Raw genomic sequence first — 24,992 nt, forward strand, 5'->3', positions numbered from 1 at the left:
CTGCAGTATGACAACAACATGGTATTTTCCTTGTTTCCACTAGCCCCACTGGATCTATACCAGTGTAGTACCTTATCGTCTGTGGTTTAGAATGAGCCCTATTCCTAGGCTGTAGTTTGTAAAGGTTTAGAATGAGCCCTATTCCTAGGATGTAGTTTGTAAAGGTTTAGAATGAGCCCTATTCCTATGATGTAGTTTGTAAAGGTTTAGAATGAGCCCTATTCCTATGATGTAGTTTGTAATGGTTTAGAATGAGCCCTATGCCTAGGCTGTAGTTTGTAAAGGTTTAGAATGAGCCCTATTCCTAGACTGTAGTTTGTAAAGGTTTAGTCCCTGTCATTCCTAGGCAATCGTTTGTAAAAGTTTAGAATGTAGTTTGTAACAGTTTAGAATGGGTCATTCCTAGCCTATGGTTTGTAACGGTTTAGAATGGGTCATTCCTAGGTTATGGTTTGTAACAGTTAAGAATGGGTCATTCCAAGGCTATGATTTGGAAAGGGTGTGTTTTCTGTTGTTTGGGGGTAATTCCTGAATTAGTTTGGTGAGTGTAGATGCATGCAGATCAGGGAATATATATAAACAGTACCAGACCAAACTATTTGGCCTTGGAGTTCGGCCTTTCCAGTCTTCAGTGGCAACCATGTTAGTCCCATGGTCCTGCTCCATGGCCATTGCTAAGCCATTGATCAACCTTTAGAATGTTGGTCATCACCATGGTTGGTGACGTTATAATTCTATACCAGTTGATCTTTAGAATGTTGGTCACCGTGGTGATGTTATGACTCTATACCAGTTCATCTTCAGAATGTTGGTCACCATGGTGATGTTATGGAGGACATCTACAGACAACAGTTCTTAGTTCTAGAGAAGAGGCAGCAACATGGTGTCCATAGTCCAACCTGGACAAACTGTCTACGTACTGTATGGCTCTGGTCAACACTGCTTAGTTCTATAGAAGAGGCAACAACATTGGTTCCACAGCACCACCTGAATAACTAGCCCAGTCCACACACACAATGTGATGAACCCAATGGACGACTTCCGTCACACCTTTCAAACGTTTAGGAGCTCAGTAGACTTATAGAAGGATGTGACTGTGGCTGTGTGCTGCCTACAAGACAGATACACCAGTTCCAGGCTGAGTAAGGCCAGGCCAGGTGAAACCAGGATAGTCCAGACCAAAGCCAGGCCAGGCCAGGTGAAACCAGGATAGTCCAGACCAAAGCCAGGCCAGGCCAGGTGAAACCAGGATAGTCCAGACCAAAGCCAGGCCAGGCCAGGTGAAACCAGGATAGTCCAGACCAAAGCCAGGCCAGGCCAAGTGAAACCAGGATAGTCCAGACCAAAGCCAGGCCAGGTGAAACCAGGTTAGTCCAGAACAAAGCCAGGCCAGGTGAAACCAGGATAGTCCAGACCAAAGCCAGGCCAGGCCAAGTGAAACCAGGATAGTCCAGACCAAAGCCAGGCCAGGTGAAACCAGGATAGTCCAGACCAAAGCCAGGCCAGGCCAAGTGAAACCAGGATAGTCCAGACCAAAGCCAGGCCAGGCCAGGTGAAACCAGGATAGTCCAGACCAAAGCCAGGCCAGGCCAGGTGAAACCAGGTTAGTCCAGAACAAAGCCAGGCCAGGCCAAGTGAAACCAGGATAGTCCAGACCAAAGCCAGGCCAGGTGAAACCAGGATAGTCCAGAACAAAGCCAGGCCAGGCCAAGTGAAACCAGGATAGTCCAGACCAAAGCCAGGCCAGGTGAAACCAGGATAGTCCAGAACAAAGCCAGGCCAGGCCAAGTGAAACCAGGATAGTCCAGACCAAAGCCAGGCCAGGCCAAGTGAAACCAGGTTAGTCCAGAACAAAGCCAGGCCAGGTGAAACCAGGATAGTCCAGAACAAAGCCAGGCCAGGCCAAGTGAAACCAGGATAGTCCAGACCAAAGCCAGGCCAGGCCAAGTGAAACCAGGTTAGTCCAGAACAAAGCCAGGCCAGGTGAAACCAGGATAGTCCAGAACAAAGCCAGGCCAGGTTATGTGACGCTGTATCCAGAGACAGAACAGAGCCAGGCCAGGTTATGTGACGCTGTATCCAGAGACAGTTTGAACCTGGACCAGACAGTGATTATGACCAATGTTTATACTGGATATCAGAAGGTTCACATATTAGACAATTTAGCAAGAGTTAAGAGCAGGGCTGAGTCTCCTGGGACCGGTTTCTTGGTTCTGGTGGGCTCTTGGGGGGTAGAATTGGGTAGAATTATGTCCTGGAACATCTGTTAGACCCTCGTCCCTGCAGTGCAAAGGAGTTCCTCAAAACATCCCTAGTCCCTGGGGAAGGTTTCCTGCGGTCAGAATGTGGCTATAGTCCTAGTACGTGATCCAGAGAGAGTTCTGGTCCCGGCACTTGGTCCAGAGAGTTCTGGTGCCTGGTGCTTGGTCCAGAGAGAGTCCATGTGTTAACAGGGAAAGGGGATTGTTCTGCTATCTCAACTCAACCTGCATCCAGACCAGGCTAGTCAGGTGATATCCAGGCTATTTAAGTAACTTCTACAGCAATGTGTCCCATCGCCCGGTCAAATGTAATATAGTCTAGTTTGTTCCATTCCATCCCATTCAATTATAATACTGTTCATTCCAGTTAGGTCCGGTCCAGTCTGGTCTAGTGTGATTCTAGTCTAAACCCAATCCAGTCAATTGCGCTTCACTCGGTTTCACTTCGATTAAATACAATTCTAAACTCGTCCAGCAAAGTCGTCGCAAAGTCGTCACACAGTCTTCCCTTTTGTCCCAGTATGTCCAGGGAACCTGGCCTGGTCTTCGTCAGGACGAATGCCGTCCCCTGAGTGTCTTTCATGTCCAAAGTCAGACAAATTGTATTCCCTGCCAATCCAATCCAAACTATTCCCATCCAATTTATTAATTATTAAGTTCCATTCCAAGCCATTGTGTAAGTCCAGTCCGGTCAGATCTATTCCATCTTTATCCCAGTATGTCCAAATAGATGGGCGTGGCTTATCCTAGTATGTCCAGTTAGATGGGCGTGGCCTATCCCAGTATGTCCAGGTAGATGGGCGTGGCCTAGCCCAGTATGTCCAGGTAGATGGGCGTGGCCTAGCCCAGTATGTCCAGGTAGATGGGCGTGGCCTAACCCAGTATGTCCAGGTAGATGGGCGTGGCCTAGCCCAGTATGTCCAGGTAGATGGGCGTGGCCTAACCCAGTATGTCCAGGTAGATGGGCGTGGCCTTCATCATGGTGAACAGGATCTTCTGAATCTCCTTCACGTTGAGGCGTTGCTGTGGTTCCCTCTGCCAGCAGCCCAGCATCATGTCGTACACCTCCTTAGGACACACCCTGGGGCGTTCGAGCACACGGCCCTGTGTGATACACTCTATCACCTGGAGAGAGAGAGAGAGAGAGAGAGAGAGAGAGAGAGAGAGAGATAGACAGAGAGGGAGGGAGAGAGGAAGAGAGAGAGTCATACACCTCCTTAGGACACACCCTGGGGCGTTCAAGCACCCGGCCCTGTGTTATACACTGTAGCCCCTTTCACACCGGCAGGGCTCCGGTTCAAGCTCCGGCTTCGTTCTGGAGCCTCTGAACCTTGGTGCTCTCTGACGAACCAGCCCGCGTTTACACCTATTTAAGGAGAACCAACGTTCCACCGCCCTCCGTCATCAAAAGGAGGGCGTTACTCAGGCGGAGGTAAACACAACCATATGAACACGAGAGTGGCTAAATGTGCCGTATATATAAAACAGCTTCAGAGGTTTGGCATTGCACCATGCAATTAAAAAAATAAAATGTCTGGTCTGAGTTGAGTGGGGATGGGGGAGGGGTTGCTACTGCTGGCCACACCTCAGTCTCTGCTAAGAGAGGTCTGGAAGCATCTACTGCTGGCCACACCTCAGGCTCTGAGAGAGAGGTCTGGAGGCGTCTACTGCTGGCCACACCTCAGGCTCTGAGAGAGAGGTCTGGAGGCGTCTACTGCTGGCCACACCTCAGGCTCTGCTAAGAGAGGTCTGGACACACTCACACTATATTAAATGACTAAACTCCAACCATCACATCAGACCAAAACAAACTATTTAAATAATGTTTTATTTTTGTGTCTAGAGGTTGCGGTTTGACGGAATTACAGACTCTACCTTTAACCTCTAACCTAGCCCACTTCCTTGTTGACCAGCTAGAACCAGGGCTGTTAACCTTTGACAGATTTCACCTAGAATGAGATTATCTTACCCCACACCAGGGCTGTTGACCTCTTGACCCTTGCCCTTTAACCTATAGCCCACCTCATTGTTGGCCAGCTGGAACCATGGCTGCTTCCCGTAGGTGAAGATCTCCCAGAGGATGACTCCAAAGCTCCAGACGTCGCTCTCCGTGGTGAACTTCCTGTACATGATGCTCTCTGGGGGCATCCAGCGGATAGGCAGCATGGTGTGACCTCCCACCTGTACATAGAAACACATATATACACATATATATATAAACACATATATAACCCAGCCGCATAGTGTAACCTCCTACCTCAGGGTGGGGGGTAACAGGATGGGGGGTAACAGGATGGGGGGTAACATGGTGGAGGTAACAGGGTGGAGGTAACAGGGTGGAGGCAACAGGGTGGGGGGTAACAGGGTGGTAACATGGTGGGGGTAACAGGGTGGGGGTAACAGGGTGTGGGGGGTAACAGGGTGGTAACAGGGTGGGGGTAACAGGGTGGATGTAACAAGGTGGGAGGTAACAGGTTGGGGGGTAACATGGTGGAGGATAACAGGGTGGAGATAACAGGGTGGGGGGTAACATGTTGGGGGGGTAACAGGGTGGAGGTAACAGGGTAGAGGTAACAGGGCGGGGGGTAACAGGGTGGTGGGGTAACAAGGTGGGGGGTAACATGGTGGGGGGTAACAGGGTGGGGTGTAACAGGGCGGGGTGTAACAGGGTGGAGGTAATAGGGTGGAGCTAACAGGGTGGGTAACAGGGTGGAGGTAACATGTTGGGGAGTAACAGGGTGGGGGGTAACAGGGTAGAGTTGGGGAGTAACATGGTGGGGGGTAACAGGGTGGGGGTAACAGGGCGGGGTGTAACAGGGTGGAGGTAATAGGGTGGAGCTAACAGGGTGGGTAACAGGGTGGAGGTAACATGTTGGGGAGTAACAGGGTGGGGGGTAACAGGGTAGAGTTGGGGAGTAACATGGTGGGGGGTAACAGGGTGGAGGTAACATGTTGGGGAGTAACAGGGTGGGGGGGTAACTGGGTAGAGTTGGGGAGTAACAGGGTGGCGGCATTCAAAGTGTTAAAGGACAACCTTGGCAGCAGGAGCGTGGACTGGGGCATTTAGTTTAATTCCAAACCCAATTCAAAACAATCCAGGACCATCCATAAATGATCCTATTAGAGCATTAGAGCATTCAAAGGCTTTGTCTGCATCTAAGGATAAGATGGCACAGGGTGAAACAATGTCCATAGACACATGTATGACATGCAAATAGATGATACATTATTGTCAGGTGACAAATGTGTCTTGATAAATCCTATGTGGGCATGATGGACTCAATTATTCATCTGTGATTCCATACGATCACTATGATAAAGATAACGTTTTTTAAGGACCCCCTCGAAAACGAGATAGCATATCTCAAGGGGTTTATCCTTCTAATACATTTCAAATGTCATGTAAGAAGTCAAAATGTCAAAAGTTTCTCTACTGTTGAGTTGATAAATGAACGTAGGTGCTGAAGGTTATACAGTATGTCTCTTCTGCTTTGGTGCACCTTGCTGTTGAAGGCCTGTGGACGTCAGCAAGAGAAACACGACCAGTCCCACTCCCTGGACAAATGCAGTCAGGAATAAATCCATAGGGAAATCTTTATGTCCAGAGATTGAAGGTTCCTTCACAACACAGATGTGATATAGGTCTCTAGGTGTGTGAGGTTATTCATTTACCCGTACGGATGGTGTAAATTCTTCAATATAAAATGAGAATATAAGTCATTAAAAGTGTCAATCAAATCGATAAAAAAAAATGTCCACACAGGTAAATTCATAACCTTGTGGCGTCTTGAGACCTAAACATATTGCATCTACGTTGTAAGGCACCTTCAATCTTTGCACATAAAGATTTCCCTGTGGATTTATTCCTGATTATACAGTATTTGGCCAGGGAGTGGGCATACTTGAGTGTCTACCAGCTAGGGCGTGAGTACAGCTATATAATGCATCTTATGTTATTAGTGTGTGTGTTTTAAGGAGGTTCTAGTACTCAATCTGAATCCAGGATTTGCTTTTTGCCTCTTGCATTTTAGGAAACTATATTCTGAACTAGGAACTAGGCGGTCTGGCGCTTGGGTTCAATGGGGCGACAGTGGCTCAGGAGGTAGAGCAGTCGTCTGGCAATCCGTAGGTTCCCAGTTCGATTCCGACTCCTCCCCGGCAGCGTGTCGATGTGTCCTTGAGCAAGACACTTAACCCCTAACTGCTCCCGATGAGCAGGTTGGCACCTTGCATGGTCACCTCCGCCATCGGTGTGTGAATGTGTGAGTGGATGGGTAAAATGTGAGGAACAAAATGCTTTGGATAAAAGCGCTATATAAATGCAGCCATTTACCATTCACGTGGTCAGTTGTATGAAGTTGCTTTTAACCCTTTCACTGCCACACTACAGAAGGTTAACCCTTTACTATCACACTACCGACGGTAATTGGCTGAATACTGCTGGTATTTGTTTTTAGTCGGCTTGCTCTGCTAGCTTATTTCTGTGAATACAGCTGGTATTTGTTTTTAGCCGGCTTGCTCTGCTAGCTTAGTTCTGTGAATACTGCTGGTGTTCGTTTTTAGCCGACTTGTTCTGCTAGCTTAGCTCTGTGAATACAGCTGGTGTTCGTTTTTAGCCGGCTTGTTCTGCTAGCTTAGCTCTGTGAATACTGCTGGTGTTCGTTTTTAGCCGGCTTGTTCTGCTAGCTTAGCTCTGTGAATACTGCTGGTGTTCGTTTTTAGCCAGCTTGCTCTGCTAGCTTAGTTCTGTGAATACAGCTGGTGTTCGTTTTTACCCGGCTTGCTCTGCTAGATTAGCTCTGTAAATACTGCTTGTGTTCACCTCTATACTAGCCCTTATCCTTGATGGATTTCCTTTTTAAAGTTTATATGCAAAACCTTTCCAGAATAAAGATATACACTTCTAAAACAACCACTACAGAAATCAAAGAAATGCATGTATATGTATATATAAAGATGCCGACTATTTACCAAGGACAAACGCTGTTTTAACGTACGACCTAGGGCCATTATTATACAGTTGTAATATTTTTTGGGATCATCCCTATGTTAGGCCCTCGTTCAAACTGGTTAAGGTTAGAGTTTGGAATCAGGGCTGGTGGTCTAAAATTTTCAATCTATCAATCAATCAAAGCGGGGAACATAGAACCCGGGGAACATAGGACCCGGGGAACATAGACATGCTCCCTATTTCTTCAGGCGAGAATTTACCCATTTAGATTCCAAATATGTAGTCAGTTCGTCCAAATAACGTCTGTTTGGAAATTTGCTCCAAACGTTTTCAGACATTGACCGGCTGCGACAGGACTGGGGTTTGACGCTCAGTTTAACTGGGAATCCCCGTTTAGCGTGAGGTTAACTATCGTAACCCATCGCCCTGCTATATTCCTTTATCTGTAATTTATCAGTCTCCCCAGTTAGTAGCTAGATTAATACATTTAGTGGAAATGTCAATAATCAAAGAATCCGTCTGATTCAGATGACGCTAACGGACATTTTGAACCTATCTTAGTTAGAGATGTCCGATATTATCATCCCTCCTTCCCCCTTCCCCAGCCCCTCCCTTTGAATCAACTATCCCCACCTGTCTCACCCCTCTTCCCTCCTTCACCCCCCCCCTCCTGTCTCACCCCTCCTCCCTCCTTCCCCCTTCCCCAGCCCCTCCCTTTGAATCAACTATCCCCACCTGTCTCACCCCTCCTCCCTCCTTCACCCCCCCCCCACTCCTGTCTCACCCCTCCTCCCTCCTTCACCCCCCCCCCTCCTGTCTCACCCCTCTTCCCTCCCTCACCCCCCCTCCTGTCTCACCCCTCCTTCCTCCTTCACCCTTCCCCCTCCCTTTGAATCACCTATCCCCGCCCCTCCTGTCTCCTCCTCCTATCATCCTTCCCACCTTGTTACCTGACCACACCCGCTCAACATGTATAAAGGTCGACCTACAATGTGAATCTGGGAGCCACTTCCGGGTTCCCCAGGCCAGGACTTCCGGTCGGGTCTTCGGAAGCCAAACTCCTGTTAAGAACCCAATACATTTGTAACAACCAACTACTTGACCAGCGAATCATTCCCTCCAGCATCCACCACACTTCACACACATCACATCCTTCACTGTGATTGTTGTCCCAGCTTTCTGAGTCCTTTCATTTATATTATCTGGATCGTCCTCAACATCCACAACAGTGCTTGTTGAACGTTACACCTCTTTTTACCTTTTGCCATTTTATTATCAAACCAGGGACAAGCGCCTCTCTCTATCCTCCGTCACGTGCAGGCTGTCTAGCGCCCCGATCTGCGGAGCGCACTGGGGTATAGAGAAACCATAGGAGTTTTACATTGATTCTCCCAGCCCACGTGACCATTTCTAGCATTTCCATTGGCTATACTGTAGGCTATAGGCTAAAAGCTCTGTGACAGATATCGATATCGATAATATAGATACAGCAGATTAGATGCAGTCGGCATTCACAAGAGAAAATAATCTATCTAGATATTTAAGATTCTAGGCCGTACTTCCGTGCACTGTCAGTGACGGAGAGATAGACTTTACACTTTTACAGAGAGAAGAGAATCTCCCGATTCGGATACAATTTAGTCTTTATCACAAATGGTTCCAACGATATTGAATGTTTTGCGAAACATGTCTAGTGTCATGTTGGTGCGACACTTGGCTTTAGGTATCTTACCCTATCTGCTGTCGATGTCCTGTGACATTCCAAAGTCTCCTATCTTGACCTGTACTTCATATTTAAAGGTATCTTACCCTATAGTAGTCTGTGCTGTAGATGTCCCGTGACATCCCGAAGTCTCCTATCTTGACCAGCAGTCCGTTGCCCACCAGGCAGTTCCGGGTGGCGAGGTCTCGGTGGACGAAATGCTGGGAGGCCAGGTAGATCATCCCTCCTGCGATCTGACTGGCTATGTGGAGCATCTGGGACAAACCCAGTTCCCCGTTGGTCTGCAACGGCTGTCCATCAACCAGGATCAGGGCATCTGGGCCGTGAGCTCTGAGGAAGGAGGCGGAGAGGAGAGAGGAGAGAGGAGAGAGGAGCGAGAGAGAGAGGAGAGAGGTGCGAAAGAGAGATGAGAGAGGAGAGAGGGGAGAGGTGATAGGAGAGATGAGAGGGGAGAGAGGAGAGAGGAGAGGAGAGAGAGGGGAGAGTGAGAGGAGAGGAGAGAGGGGAGAGGTGCGAAAGAGAGGAGAGAGGAGAGAGGTAAGAGGAGAGGAGAGAGGAGAGATGGGAGAGGAGAGGAGAGAGGAGAGAGGGGAGAGGTGAGAGGAGAGGAGAGAGGAGAGAGGAGAGAGGAGAGAGGAGAGAGGTGATAGGAGAGAGGAGAGGGGAGAGAGGAGAAGAGAGAGGAGAGGGGAGGGAGGAGAGAGGAGAGAGGAGAGAGGAGAGGAGAGAGAGGAGAGATGAGAGAGGAGAGGTCAGAGGAGAGGTGAGAGGAGAGAAGAGAGAGGAGAGAGGAGAGGAGAGAGAGGAGAGATGAGAGAGGAGAGAGGAGAGGTGAGAGGAGAGGTGATTGGAAGAAGTTAAGAGCTACTGGAACATCTCTGATTCACAGGGGGGGTCTTTGAGCTGGGTCTGGGGGGGGTCTTTGAGCTGGGCGGAGGGGGGGGGCTCTCAAAGAATCCGTCTGATTCAGATGACGCTAGCGGACATTTTGAACCTCTCTTAGTTAGAGATGTCCGACATTATACTCCCTCCTTCACCCTTCCCCAGCCCCTCCCTTTGAATCACCTATCCCCGCCTGCCTCACCCCTCACACACATGTAGACACCTCAACACTACCCAGCCACACCATAATAATCCATTTTGTGCATCTGAGGAACTTGATAAGGTCTGATATTAAATAAGAGTTCACCTGAAGAACTTGTTGAGGTCTGATATTAAATAAGAGTTCACCTGAAGAACTTGTTGAGGTCTGATATTAAATAAGAGTTTACCTGAAGAAATTGATGAGGTCTGATAATAAATAAGAGTTTACCTGAAGAACTTGTTGAGGTCTGATATTAAATAAGAGTTTACCTGAAGAAATTGATGAGGTCTGATATTAAATAAGAGTTCACCTGAGGAACTTGATGAGGTCTGATATTAAATAAGAGTTTACCTGAGGAACATAATGAGGTCTGATATTAAATATGAGTTCACCTGAAGAACATAATGAGGTCTGATATTAAATATGAGTTCACCTGAGGAACTTGTTGAGGTCTGATATTAAATAAGAGTTCACCTGAGGAACTTGTTGAGGTCTGATATTAAATATGAGTTCACCTGAAGAACATAATGAGGTCTGATATTAAATAAGAATTCACCTGAAGAACATAATGAGGTCTGATATTAAATAAGAGTTCACCTGAAGAACATAATGAAGTCTGATATTAAATAAGAATTCACCTGAAGAACATAATGAGGTCTGATATTAAATATGAGTTCACCTGAAGAACATAATGAGGTCTGATATTAAATAAGAGTTCACCTGAAGAACTTGTTGAGGTCTGATATTAAATATGAGTTCACCTGAAGAACATAATGAGGTCTGATATTAAATATGAGTTCACCTGAAGAACATAATGAGGTCTGATATTAAATAAGAGTTCACCTGAGGAACTTGTTGAGGTCTGATATTAATATGAGTTCACCTGAAGAACATAATGAGGTCTGATATTAAATAAGAATTCACCTGAAGAACATAATGAGGTCTGATATTAAATATGAGTTCACCTGAAGAACATAATGAGGTCTGATATTAAATATGAGTTCACCTGAAGAACATAATGAGGTCTGATATTAAATAAGAGTTCACCTGAGGAACTTGTTGAGGTCTGATATTAAAATAAGAGTTCACCTGAGGAACTTGTTGAGGTCTGATATTAAATAAGAGTTCACCTGAGGAACATAATGAAGTCTGATATTAAATAAGAGTTCACATGAGGAACTTGTTGAGGTCTGATATTAAATAAGAGTTCACCTGAGGAACTTGTTGAGGTCTGATATTAAATAAGAGTTCACCTGAGGAACTTGTTGAGGTCTGATATTAAATATGAGTTCACCTGAAGAACATAATGAAGTCTGATATTAAATAAGAATTCACCTGAAGAACATAATGAGGTCTGATATTAAATATGAGTTCACCTGAAGAACATAATGAGGTCTGATATTAAATAAGAGTTCACCTGAGGAACTTGTTGAGGTCTGATATTAAATAAGAGTTCACCTGAGGAACATAATGAGGTCTGATATTAAATAAGAGTTCACCTGAGGAACTTGTTGAGGTCTGACATTAAATAAGAGTTCACCTGAGGAACTTGTTGAGGTCTGATATTAAATAAGAGTTCACCTGAGGAACTTGTTGAGGTCTCCATGCTTCATGTATTCGAACACCATGATCAGAGGATCTCCGTCGACACACACGCCGTAAAACTTCACTATGTGCTCATGTTGCAGGTTGGTCAGCAACTCAGCCTCCCGCTGGAAATCCTTCCTGGCTGCCATGGTGGGATCCTTCAGAGTCTGAGAGAGAGAGAGAGAGAAGAGAGAGAGAGAAGAGAGAGAGAGAGAGAGAGAGAGAGAGGAGAGAGAGAGAGAGAGGAGAGAAGAGAGGAGAGAGAGAGAGAGAGAGAGGAGAGAGAGAGAGAGAGAGAGAGCGAGAGAGAGAGAGAGAATTTACAGCGCTCTCCCACAGATAACCTTCTATCTAAAACCAGCTTTAGACTTTAGAGACTTTACTGACCAAACCCAATACTATCAATACATGCACAACGAATACAGGTACAGTATATACATATAGTACTATCAATACATACACAAATCATACAGGTATATACAGGGCTTGACATTAACACCGGCCACCCGCCAAATGCGGGTAGAATTCGGCTGTGGCGGGTAACTACGTCATTCTACCCGCCACAGTGGCGGGTGACTTTTTTTCTATGAAAGGTCTGTCTGTCTGTCTGTGTGTATGTGCGTGTGTTTAGCGTCTTTTTCCCCGTGGCCATGTGCGTTCTAAAAATAATATATATCTCCCTTTGATTGGCTATAACACGTGCATTATGCAAAGACCAGCCCTGATCTGCCTCTGATTGGCTCTGATCATCACCCTGATATTCGCTGAATGACGGGATAAACAAAAAAGCCATGTGGTACTGTGAAACCTGAAACCGTGCCCACTTCCTCATTGAGCGACACCACAAGTTGGCTTTCGGAGCATCAACTTTCTGAATTGAAACGTTAAAAAAACACAGCGTCTCATACTGGTTTCATAATACAACGTTTTCCGAATGGACGTTTGGATTAAACAACGTGTATGCAGTGATGCTGATGCTTTCCCAGCGGAATACAAGTTGCTTAACGCAGGTATGTTATGCACGTTAATTAAGCTATGTAACAATAACGTGTATTATTAAACTAATATTACAGTGTTTGTTAGCTAGCTAGCCACATTCATTTAACATTAAGAAGCATAAGGGCAACTAACACAGTCCTGGCCACCCTCTCAGTCAAGATAGCACTCGCAAATATATGCTGCACATTATCACTGCGTCTCTGACTTAGCTCTCAGCACCATGGACAGCTGCCCCAGATGCCTCCCTCTCCCTCTCCCTCTCCCTCTCCTCTCTCTCTCTCTCTCTCTCTCTCTCTCTCTCTCTCTCTCTCTCTCTCTCTCTCTCTCTCTCTCTCTCTCTCTCTCTCTCTCTCTCTCTCTCTCTCTCACACACACACACACACACACACACACACACACACACACACACACACACACACACACACACACACACACACACACACACACACACACACACACACACACACACACACACACACACACACACACACACACACACACACACTGAATAGAGGACTAGACATCAAAGCAAATATTGGTAACAATATATCACAGTGCTCTACAATTTCATTAATTAAGTTTGTACTTCGTTTTTGTAATTACATACTCAATGCAGTAAGTACATTGCAACAATGACTAAGTACAATACTTGTTATACTGTCATTACACAAATAGCTACACAGGAACAGAGAATGTAAAGTGTGACTGTCTGGGTGGGTGGGATGTTCGGGTGGGGACAGGTGTTATTGGATTAGATGTTATTTTATCACACACCATACTACTGAATTTTTTTGCGTGGGGGCGCGTGCGAGTGTGGGGATTTTTGGCTGGTGAAAATGCTGAGTGGCTAGTGACTTTGTAAAACCACTAGCCACAGTGGCTAGTGAGCCAAAAAGTTAATGTCAAGCCCTGGGTATATACATCAAGTCAAGTCAAGTCAAGAGTTGTATTTGTCACGGCATACAAGTATACAGTGAAATAAAGGGGTCTTGCCCACAACAATTGTGCATAATACAATAATAAGAATCCAATAGGATGAGAATGCGACATTTGTGCAATAATACAAGTAATAAGTAAGACATATCAGTTATATGTACATGAGTTTTACAAAGCATGGTAAGACATGCTAGGTCCTGTGATAGTGCAATACACTGTTAGCTACGGATGAGGCACTGGGTCTTATGTACACTGCTATACAATGCTATACTATACAATATCTAGTTATACTATGCGTCCTTATGCTAGCTTGCTATCCATCTATTTGCTATACAAGAACCACTCCTGTTCTTGTTTTAAAAGTGACCTTTCATTGTGTAAAGCAGGGGTGGCCAACCCGCGGCTCGCGAGCCGCATGCGGCTCTATGCCCGTCAATGTGTGGCTCTTCCATCCATAAAAAAAATTATATATATATTATAATTATTATTATTCTTATTATTATTCTTATTTTTTTTTTTATGTCACTCATTCCATAAGGACGTAGAATAAACATTTTAAAAAAAATTGCATGTTCTTGGTATCTGAATCTAGGGACCATATGGATCAGTGTCAGAAATAGTGTGTCTGTTACTAGGCTTGAGTAAATTGTAATGAACCAAAGGAGAATATCAATTCTATTTAAAAAAAACAATTGTTATCTTTGACTGTGAATAACACCATGCTAAAATTGACCAGACCTGAAAAATCTAAGCAAATTAATAAAGGGAAGATGATTAAACAGAAGGTTTTGTAGATACAGTACTGAATTCTGCCATCTTTTTTATAATGTAAATTTCTCCACCATTTTTCATCGTATTGCAACACCGCTTTTTGCAAGACGTTCACAGAAAGGTAGATAAACTAACTGCGTTTTGTTTTATGGCAATAACGTTCAGGTTTGTGGGAGATAATCCCAAAAAATAAGAGAAATAAAAAAGTAAATCCAGAAATCAGATGATTGACAGGGGCTGGTGTGAGCTGGGTAGGGTAGTTTTTCGAAATTCAAAAGCCCTGAGTCTCCTCCTTCAAAAGACTACACTCACTTTTGGCTGTGCCACTTCCTCCTGTCAATATGCGCCGGTTTCCGACTCAATGCCCTGAGATTTTTATAATCTTATATTTCACTAATAACAGTTAAAATCATTGGTAAACAAACGTAATGCTGAAAATATACACTTTTACTGTATATCTCGGGCTTAAGAGGTTAACCCTGTGAGGCCCAAATTAAAAAGACATTAGCAACTTCAGAGGCCAGAGGGTGGGACATATAAACACATTTACTATCAAATAGCATTGTGAGGCTGAACAACAGGACCAATTGACTATACATGTGCTTAAATTTTTTTAAATAAACATTCTTTTTTTGGGCGGTTAAGTGGCGCAGTGGGCAAGGCGCTTGCCACTAACGCAGGATATGCTGGGTTCGAGCCCAGCTCTCGCCGTTTTTTCCGGCTTGGCTGGTCGTTCATACTAATACAATTGGCAGTATTAGGGGGTGGGAAAGCCGGTGGGTGGGGATCGGACGTTGTGGACAGCGACTCCTACAGGTCGGTTGGTGCGCCTGTACAGCAGAATCAGGAAGTAACGGGGGCAGCGTGAGCCTCCCACGCGTTACTCCTTGCCACTGAGCGATCGCGCTGTACAGGTGAAAAGATGCGACGGCTGCCTCCTCGTGTACCGGAGGGGACACGTGATGCAAGGCTTCGTCCACATTGCAGCCGTCCAGTGGGAGGCATGGTCTAGCAACGTTCGAGACAGGGGAGGGAAGAATTGGATAATACGAAATTGGGATGGGAGAAAAATTGAAAAATGGGGAGAAAAGTAGACACAAAAAAAAATATCCTCTGAGATGTGGACCCCCAGGTACTTGAAGCTGCTCACCCTGTCCACGGTAGCCCCGTTTATCCTCAGTGGTGTGTGTACATATAGTACTATCAATACATACATAATGAATACAGGTATATAGCTAGTACTCAAGTTGTGAAAAAAAACCAGGGCGGATGGTCAGGGCTGCAGATCTTATGACAAGTTTGGGGGGGGACGCAGAGTAGGGAGGTCCGGGGCCATCGTCCCCCGGTAGAACATGTTAATGATTTGAATACGCAAATGAAACTTTTAGGAGTATTTCAAAACTATAATTACAGAGTGGGAGTAGATACACTACTCTTGATAGCACATAGTATTGGGGGGGACAATTAATCTTTTTCTGATGATTAGCTGACACAAATGCTAGCCTGATTAAAGACATCCAAGTCCTCATGGTTTAGCTAGCTATGTTAGTTAACTATTGATAGATAACTTATTACATAATAATATGATATTGTAAGGAAGGGGCAGGACCAGATAAGCTTTATAAGCTTTGGTTCTTTCTGTCCCTTCTCGAACAAAACAATTTGTCTTGAGCCTTTTTAAACATGTCCCTTAGATCATGCTGTCCTCCTGGTCGTTTGGCGATTACGATATTGATGACCGTAACTGGCTGCGCTAAGCCACCGACAGCTGTCAGAAGACGCGCACTGACAGTATGGCCAGTACCGCAGGAATTTTTATGAAACATTCTGATATTTTCGCGGGTCTTGTGCAGTGGTCTCGTGCCACTGTGCCACTGTCAATCAACAGTGATATTTGCGAGTGCTCTCGTGACTGAGGACAGGATGGCCCACGGGAATTTCTATAAACATTCTGATTAGGGATGCTCGATATTGGCTTTTTTACCTATACCGATATTGTCCAACTCTTAATTTCCGATACCGATATCAACCAATATCAACCGATATCAACCGATACCGATATATGCAGGGTTTCCCCCCCTAAAAAATTTAATAATTTCAGGTAATTAACATTACATATCTCTTGTTGTGGAATTAACACAACATTATGCATACTTTTGACAATAAAGTAAAATCAGAATTAGTTCTTACTTGCTTGCCTGGGTAAATAAAGGTTATAGAAATGTAAAAAAATAAAAAAATATAAAAAACATTTATTTTTTTTGAAAACCGATACCGATATTTTCCGATATCACATTTTAATGCCGATATCGGCCGATAATATCGGTAGGCCGATAATATCGGACATCCTTAATTCTTGATGGGGGGATGGCCGTTTTAGATGGGGTGATATTGACTGTTTTTATTTCAGGGGGGATGCCATCCCCCCTCATCCCCCCTCAACTCGAGTACTTATAGCTACATATAGTACTATCAATACATACACAATGAATACAGGTATATACCAATACATACACAATGAATACAGGTATATACATAATAATAATAATAATAATAATAATAATAATAATAATAATAATAATAATAATAATAATAATAATAATAATAATAATAATAATAATAATAATAATAATAATAATAATAATAATAATAATAATAATAATAATAATAATAATAATAATAATAATAATAATAATAATAATTATTATTATTATTATTATAATAATAATGTAATAATAATAATAATAATAATAATAATAATAATAATAATAATAATAATAATAATAATAATAATAATAATAATAATAATAATAATAATAATACATTTCATTTGTAACACACCCTACATTCCTGAGAATCTCAGAGTGCTACAGAGTTAAAAGAATAAAATAGATATATAAAAAAAGAAGAACAAGTAGCTTGAGTCCACGTTTAAAAGTGTCAACAGTTTGTGGTGCTCTCAGGTGGTTGGGGAGAGCATTCCACAGTCTTGGTACGGCCGAGCAGAAGGCTCGATCGCCCATGGTGTGCAGCTTAGTCCTGGGGGCTTTGAGGAGGTAGGCTGTGCCGGATTGGAGGGAGCGTGAGGAGGACTGGGGGGTGAGGAGTTCCTTGAGGTAGGCAGGGGCACCACTGTGTACGCACTGGTGAGTGAGGAGGGAGACCTTGTACTCGATCCTGTGTTCCTCGAGGAGCCAGTGTAGTGATCTGAAGATGGGGGTGATGTGGTCATGTTTGCGCACCCTCATCAGGATCCTAGCAGCGCTATTCTGGATGGATTGCAGTTTTTGAATGATTTTACTAGGGATCCCGATGAGGAGTGCATTGCAATAGTCCAGCCTGGAGGAGACGAAGGCGTGGACGAGTTTCTCAGAATCTGCCAGGGTGAGTGAGGAGCGGAGTTTAGAGATGTTCCTGAGGTGAAAGAAAGAGGTCTTGCAGAGGTGTTTGATGTGGGTCTCGTATGTGAGGTGGGGGTCCATTTTCAAGCCCAAGTTAGTGACAAGGGTGGAGAGGGGAATGTCCTGGCCGGAGAAGGAGATGGTGGTGTGGGGTACCGACCAGCATGGCTTCAGTTTTGGAGCTGTTGACCTGTAGAAACCTGTGGTTCATCCACGCCGTAGTCTCCTCCAGGCAAGCGGTCAGTGTGGGGGGTGATGAAGGTGAAGATGGTGAAATCCGGATGTACATATAGTACTATCAATACATACACAATGAATACAGGTATATACATATAGTACTATCAATACATGTATATACATATAGTACTATCAATACATACATAATGAATACAGGTATATAGCTACATATAGTACTTGCAATACATTACTTACACATAAAATATATATTATAACATTGAATATGGGAAGTGATGAGAGGATGCTGCTAGCAGAGGTACTGACGTCACAGACAGTGTCTGTAGCTGCTCTGAGATCAGTGGATACACAGAGCAGGATGCAGTTCCGAGTCACTTTACAGGAATGACTACACACACGCACACGCACACACACACACACACATGTGCGCACATGCGCACACACACACAGAATCACATTGACACTGAAGCAATTTAGCTGAATCATATTTCAAGCATGAATGCACACATCCATTAAACACACACACACACACACACACACACTAGGGCTCACAAATTGAAGGTGCAATGGAATTTGACTATATCTGACTTGTTGACGTAATCAGAGTCCTCTATTATAACCCCCGCTCCCCAAACAATCTTTATCATCGGTTCAGATAGTTGTAGTAGGATCACTCCTGTCCTCGCCTCCCTTCATTGGCTGCCTGTGCAGTTTAGGGTACATTTTAAGATCCTGATGTTTGCTTATAAAGCAATGAATGGTCTGGCCCCACCCTACATCACCGAGATCCTGCACTCCCTACACCCCATCACGGTCTCTGAGGTCTGCTGACCAGTCCCTCCTTGTTGTCCCTAAATCCAGGCAAAAAAAACAGGGGGGACCGTGCAAAAGACTAGGCTTGCTGGGACCGCGGGAGATCCTGGTGAGCCGTTTTTCTTGTTCCCACACCCCTGCACCACTGAACCATTTGACAAGCGTTACCCTGGCCTGGACGAACCAGCGGGTTATGGTGGGTGCACTCGTTGACTCGGAGGCTGACGAGAGTTTCCTGGACTCTGAGTTTGTCTCCCAGGCCAACATTCCACTTGAGACCCTTGAGAAGCCCTTGTAGGTCTTCACGCTGGACGAACGTCGCCTGGCCAACATTACTCAACGCACCTGTCCTGTCTTCCTCACCATTGTGGGTAATCATGTGGAGAAACTCCAGTTCTTTATTACCGAGTCTCCTTTAGTCCCAGTTGTTCTGGGTCGTTCCTGGCTCGCGCAGCATGAGCCCCACATCGCCTGATCCTCCGGCACCATCATGGGGTGGAGCCCCTCCTCTCATGCCCAGTGTCTTCAGGCTGCGCCCAGCCCTTCGTCCTCGAGTTCCCCTAGTGTCCCGCTTCCAGACCTTTCTACTATCCCTCCTGATTACCACAATCTCGGGGAGGTTTTCAGCAAGTCCCGGGCTCAGGCCCTTCCTCCTCATCGGCCTTACGACTGTGCAATCAACCTCCGCTCTGGGGCTCCCCTTCCCGGCAGCCGCCTTTACAGTCTGACCGTCCCAGAGAAGGCAGCGATGGAGGAGTACATCTCCGAGTCCTGGACAGCAGGCCTCATTCGGCCCTCGTCATCCCTGGTGGCGGCCGGCTTCTTTTTTGTTAAGAAGAAGGACGGAGGTCTCCGGCCCTGCATTGACTATCGCCAACTCAACGAGATCACCATCAAGAACAAGTATCCTCTTCCTCTCATGAACTCCACCTTTGAGCCCCTCACCCAGGCTACCGTCTTCACTAAACTGGATATCCGGAGTGCCTACCATCTGGTCCGGATCCGAGAGGGCGACGAGTGGAAGACCGCCTTCAAGACTCCCAGGGGTCATTACGAGTATCTGGTAATGCCGTTCGGCCTCACCAACGCTCCGGCGGTATTCCAGGTGCTCATGAACGACGTCCTTCGTGACTTGCTCGATGAGTTTGTGGTGGTCTACCTCGACGACATCCTCATCTTCTCCAAGACTCTCGAGGAGCATGTCCATCATGTCCGCCGAGTACTTGAGCGGCTTCTCCGCAACCGGCTCTTTGTTAAGGCGGAGAAGTGCCATTTCCACTCCGATTCCGTTGATTACCTTGGCTTCATCGTGGAGAGCGGCCAGATCCGAGCCGACCCCCGCAAGATCCAGGCCGTGGTAGAGTGGCCGGAGCCCTCTTCTCGGAAGGAGCTTCCTCGGTTTTGTAAACTTTTACCGGAGGTTCATCCGGAACTACAGCCAAGTGGCGGGGCCACTTACCAAGCTGACCTCTCCCTCCCTGCCTTTCGACTGGTCTCCAGCAGCCTGCTCTGCATTCCGTTCCCTCAAGAACAGATTCACCACCGCCCCGGTCTTGCTCCACCCGGACCCCAAGAGGCAGTTCATTGTGGAGGTGGACGCCTCCGATACTGGACTAGGGGCTATCCTGTCTCAGCGGTATGCGACGGACCAGAAAGTCCATCCATGCGCCTTCTACTCTCGCCGTTTCCTTCCTGCTGAGAGGAACTATGACATAGGGAATCGGGATCTGTTTGCAGTGGTAGCTGCCTTGGAGGAATGGCGTCATTGGCTGGGGGGGGCCAGCCTTCCAGTTGGACGATCCGTATCATCTGGCTGACATTACGAACTTACGTACATGATCCAGCCTGGCCGGCAGGCAAGTGGCCAGCTTCCTGGACGTTGATTTTCTCGCTGACCTTTCGCCCTGGGCCCCGCAACATGAAGGCCGACTCTCTGTCCCGGCTACACACCAAGGAGGATCCAACTACCGAGGATCCGACTCCCATTCTCCCTGAGGCCAGGGAGGTGGGAGTGGTCACCTGGGGCATCAAGACCATGGTCAAGCGTGCTTTACATTTCCATCATGCTCCGAGCAACGTACCTTTTCGTCGTCTCTTCGTCCCCGACTCTGTCCGGTCCCGGGTTCTTCAATGGGGCCACACCAGCCGGTTTGCCTGCCACCCCGGTGTCCACCGCACCTTCTCCTTCCTGAACCAGAGAGTGGAGTCTGCTCTCCGGTGTGTTGCCACCAAGAAGCCTGCATCCTGGAGCCGGTTCCTCCCCTGGGTCGAGTACGCCATCAACTCCCTGGTCAGCTCCGCCACCGGCCTCTCGCCATTCGAGGTATCTCTGGGCTACCAACCCCCTCTCTTCACAGCACAGGAGTCGGAAGTGGCAGTTCCCTCCATGCAGATTCATCTCGACCGGTGTCGTGGCGTCTGGGAGATCACCAGGACTGCTCTGCTCCGGGCATCGGAGCGCGCCAGTCGGGGAGCTAACCGATGCCGGACCCCAGCGCCGGCATACCAACCAGGGCAGAGGGTGTGGCTATCCTCCAAAGATCTCCCACTTCAATCCACCGCCAAGAAGCTGAACCCCCGGTTCGTCGGTCCTTTTGAGATCCGGAAGGTGCTCAGCCCCACGGCTTAAGAGTCTTAAGCTTCCAGCCTCCATGCAGATCCATCCTGTGTTTCATGTGTCCCGTGTAAAACCTGTCTCTCTCAGTCCCCTGATGCCTCTTGCCCCAGATCCGCGTCCTCCAGAGATGGTGGATGGACACCCACAGTGGAGGGTTCGCTGGCTCATGGACATCCGACGCTGAGGATGGGGGTTCCAGTATCTGGTGGACTGGGAGGGATACGGTCCCGAGGAACGGAGCTGGGTTTCCCGCCAGCTCATCATAGACCCCGCCCTGATCACCGACTTTCACCGTTCCCATCCGGACAAGCCGAGGCCGGGCAGGTCGCCAGGTGGCTCCTGTGGAGGGGGGGGGTACTGTGAGAGCTGGCCCAGCACTGCTTGCTTCTCAGCGTCAATTAACATCACGCACCTGAGATGAATTCCAATCAGCTCGTTGAGAGGACTCTTATATGCTGTCTGCAGATCATTCGTTGTCGGATCGTCTTGTCACCACCATTCTTCTGCCGTGTGCTCCTGTGGTCTCCTGTCGCTTCCCTGCCGTTCCATGGAGTTTGCTGTTCACTCACTCTTCTTCCTTGTGGACCGTGCCTTTGAATTGCCATTCGACGTTGCTCCTGGTGAGTCTTAAATAAGACTATTTCCCCTGAACATTTATCGTCGTTAGTCCTGGACTCTGGGCTTTCGTTCGCCTCCGTGTGTTTCCCTAAATCCTGTTTGATTTCTACGTTACTGGACTCTGCCTTGTGCTATTGACATTTTCCCTTAAAGGGGACGTTCCTATTTTTCCCCTAAATTTTCTGGACGCTGCTTTTTTCTCCAATTCTATTTTGTCCTTAAAGGAACAGTGTTGCACATTTCTGTTGTACAAATAAATACGCCCTTTGTTTTTGGCTAACTCTGATCTACCTGTCTGTGTCGTGCTGTTGGGGTCGCATACAAAACCACTGTTATGTACCAGGAGCTGATTACTCCTGTGTCACGGGGCATGCAGGTGAGGGCTGCCAATTAGCCAATTAGTGCTGATTGGTTACCTGCTGGGAGCTTTAAAGGCAGACCTAGTAACACACATGCAGTGTCTGTGCTTAGAGAAAGAGCTGTCAGGTTCTTCCAGTCCTTGTCCGTTGGATTCACATTAGTACTTTAGTTTACATTTAGATTAATAGTTCCTTGAGATAGTAGCACTTTGAGTTAGAGCACAGGGTTTTGGTGTTGGTTTGCACATGAGCCAGGGTCGTAACAGTTGGGCGCTCGTCCGGGATCTTATACCCCTAGAACTTTGTTTGGTGGTTTTTTTTTGTGTTACACGGGGTGTCATGGTATTATGGTTTGGGTGGTGTTTGTTACATATGGTGTAACGTGGGGGCTGAGCCATTTCATCAAGCAGGTGATTATGCCGTATTTGTTTGTAATTTGATGTGACTACTTATGCTGTTAAAATATATAGTTTAGTGGGCACCACATGTAGATAGGGACATTATTTTCTGGTTGTTGGTTAGCGTCCTGTGCACCACATACTCCTGGGGCGGTCAATGAAATGATTGGTATATGATCTTTGACTGGTAGCAGGTGTGGTTGAAGAAAGTTAGGTCTACAGGACATTAGTTTAAGGGTAGGTAGATTAGGGCGGCCAGAAAACACAGGTAGTGTGGTAGGGCTTGATTTAGTGTTTCTTAGGGTAGACATGTGGTGGGCCGGGTTTGACTGCAGTTTAGACGTAGAAGCATATGTAGTCATATCAGGTTAGAAGGCGCACCTGTTTGGATTTGTTTGTTGGATTTATTTTGTTTGTTTGAGTATTTGGTGAGCATACCTGGTAGCACCTAACACCCTGCTATGACACGTATATTTGGGGTGGGTGTATTTTTTTTATTTTATTTTTTTTGCAACCTAGAAAGGTGCGCTCCGTAGAGCTCACATTTCCACTGCATTCCCTTCTGGTTGTTATTATTGGCATTTAGCATTATTCATGGTTCTTCAGTGGTTCTTCGTGGTTCTTCAGTGGTTTGTTGGGGGGGTCTTCGTGGTTCGTTAGTGGTTCTTCGTGACTGTGAGGTAGGGTGTGTAGCTTGGGGTGGCTGGTTCAGTGACAATGGCTTCCATCAGGGACTTTGTTGATCGCCTGTCTCATGACTTGTTAGAGAAGTTTTCCAAAGAACAACTGCTAGAACTTGCTGTACACTACAGGGTAGAGCTTTCTGCAGGGGAGAAACGTTTGAAGCCGTCTGCCTTGAGTGCGTTAAGGGTGTTACTCGTTAGGGAGCAGGTGCTTGAGGAGAGGGTGGAGGAGCCTCCTTCGTCTGGCGCGTCTCCGCTATTACCTGGTGTGGAGGGTGAGTGGAGGATAAGGGAGTTGGAGTTTAAGGAAAGGCAGCTAGAGCGAGAGCGTGAGGAGAGGAGAGAGGAGCGTGAGCTTAAGGAGAGAGAGAGGCGTGAGGAGCGTGAGTTTAAGGAGAGACAGATGTTGTTGGAGCACGAGCGTGCACAGAAGGAGCTTGAATATAAGCATGCTGCCTTGCAGGCGGGTGCTCTGCATCCAGAGTCACGTTCCGGGTTTGATGTAGGCAGGAATATTAGGATGGTGCCACCATTTTTTGAGAAAGATGTGGAAAGATATTTTCCCCTTTTTGAACGGGTGGCAACCACATTGAAGTGGCCTGATACCGCCTGGACACTGCTGCTGCAATGTGTTTTAGTTGGTAGGGCACAAGAAGCCTACACTGCTCTGTCCCTTGAACAAAGCGCTGATTATGAGCTGGTTAAAGCTTCCATTTTGAGGGCTTATGAGTTGGTCCCCGAGGCCTATCGTCAGCGTTTTAGAGGTTATCGCAGGTCGGAGGGGCAGTCTTATGTTGAATTTGGAAGGGAGAAGGAGAACCTGTTTGACAGGTGGTGCACTTCTCAGAAGGCAGAGTCAAGAGAGCAGCTTAGGCAGTTGATTCTCCTAGAGGAATTTAAAAGATGTGTTCCTGATACTGTTTCCACACATCTAAATGAGCGTAAGGTATCGAAGATAGGCGACGCTGCTGTCTTCGCTGATGAGTTTGTGTTGACACACAAGTCCGTGTTTTTGGAGGACTACCGTGGTGAGTCCGGGGATAGGCGTCCTGGTCAGGGGGGCCGTTTCCCAAAACCTGTGTCTGCTGGTCAGTTAACTTCACCTCCTAGGCGGGGTGGTTCTGCTGGTGCATTCCCAGAAGGGATTATCTGTTTCTACTGTAAAGAACCTGGTCATATCGTTGCTGGGTGCCCGGTGCTTGAGCAGAAAAATGTCAGAACCGTGGCTCTGGTAGAAACCATATGCAGAACGCCTATGCCAACGTTAGATGGGGATGGGGGAAGTATCAAATGTGTGGACAAAGAGCTCGAGGGTTCCTCAAGGTTTATGATGAATGGATTTGTTTCCCTGACTAATGCACTAGAGTCCAAACAGGCTATAACAATTTGGAGAGATACCGGTGCTTTTCAGTCCCTCATTCTGGAGGGGTTTTTGCCGTTTTCAGAAAACTCTTCTTTGCATTCCGGTGTCGTTGTTCGGGGCTTTGGGGGTGGATTTGTGGATGCACCTTTGCATGAGGTCACGCTCAATTCTCCCTTAGTATCAGGCAATGTTGTTGTGGGGGTATGTTCTCACATTCCCATAAAGGGGGTGTC

The 24,992-nt window shown here is 46.6% G+C and overlaps 1 protein-coding gene across 1 annotated transcript in view; it reads right to left on the reverse strand.

Annotated features, from left to right (window-relative positions):
* Positions 1-3,200: 3,200 nt before the first annotated feature.
* Positions 3,201-24,992, reverse strand: part of LOC311247892 (NT-3 growth factor receptor-like) — a gene marked incomplete at both ends in the record, with an annotated part of 40,930 nt that continues 19,138 nt past the window's right edge. The window contains 4 exons of the mRNA XM_084338869.1: positions 3,201-3,386; positions 4,284-4,442; positions 9,022-9,265; positions 11,601-11,773. Coding sequence (XP_084194995.1) covers positions 3,201-3,386; positions 4,284-4,442; positions 9,022-9,265; positions 11,601-11,773 — 762 coding nt within the window. The remainder of the gene's footprint in view (positions 3,387-4,283; positions 4,443-9,021; positions 9,266-11,600; positions 11,774-24,992) is intronic.

This window comes from Notolepis coatsorum, assembly GCF_963971535.1.
Source record: "Notolepis coatsorum genome assembly, contig: SCAFFOLD_278, whole genome shotgun sequence".
NCBI classification, from domain to species: domain Eukaryota; kingdom Metazoa; phylum Chordata; class Actinopteri; order Aulopiformes; family Paralepididae; genus Notolepis; species Notolepis coatsorum.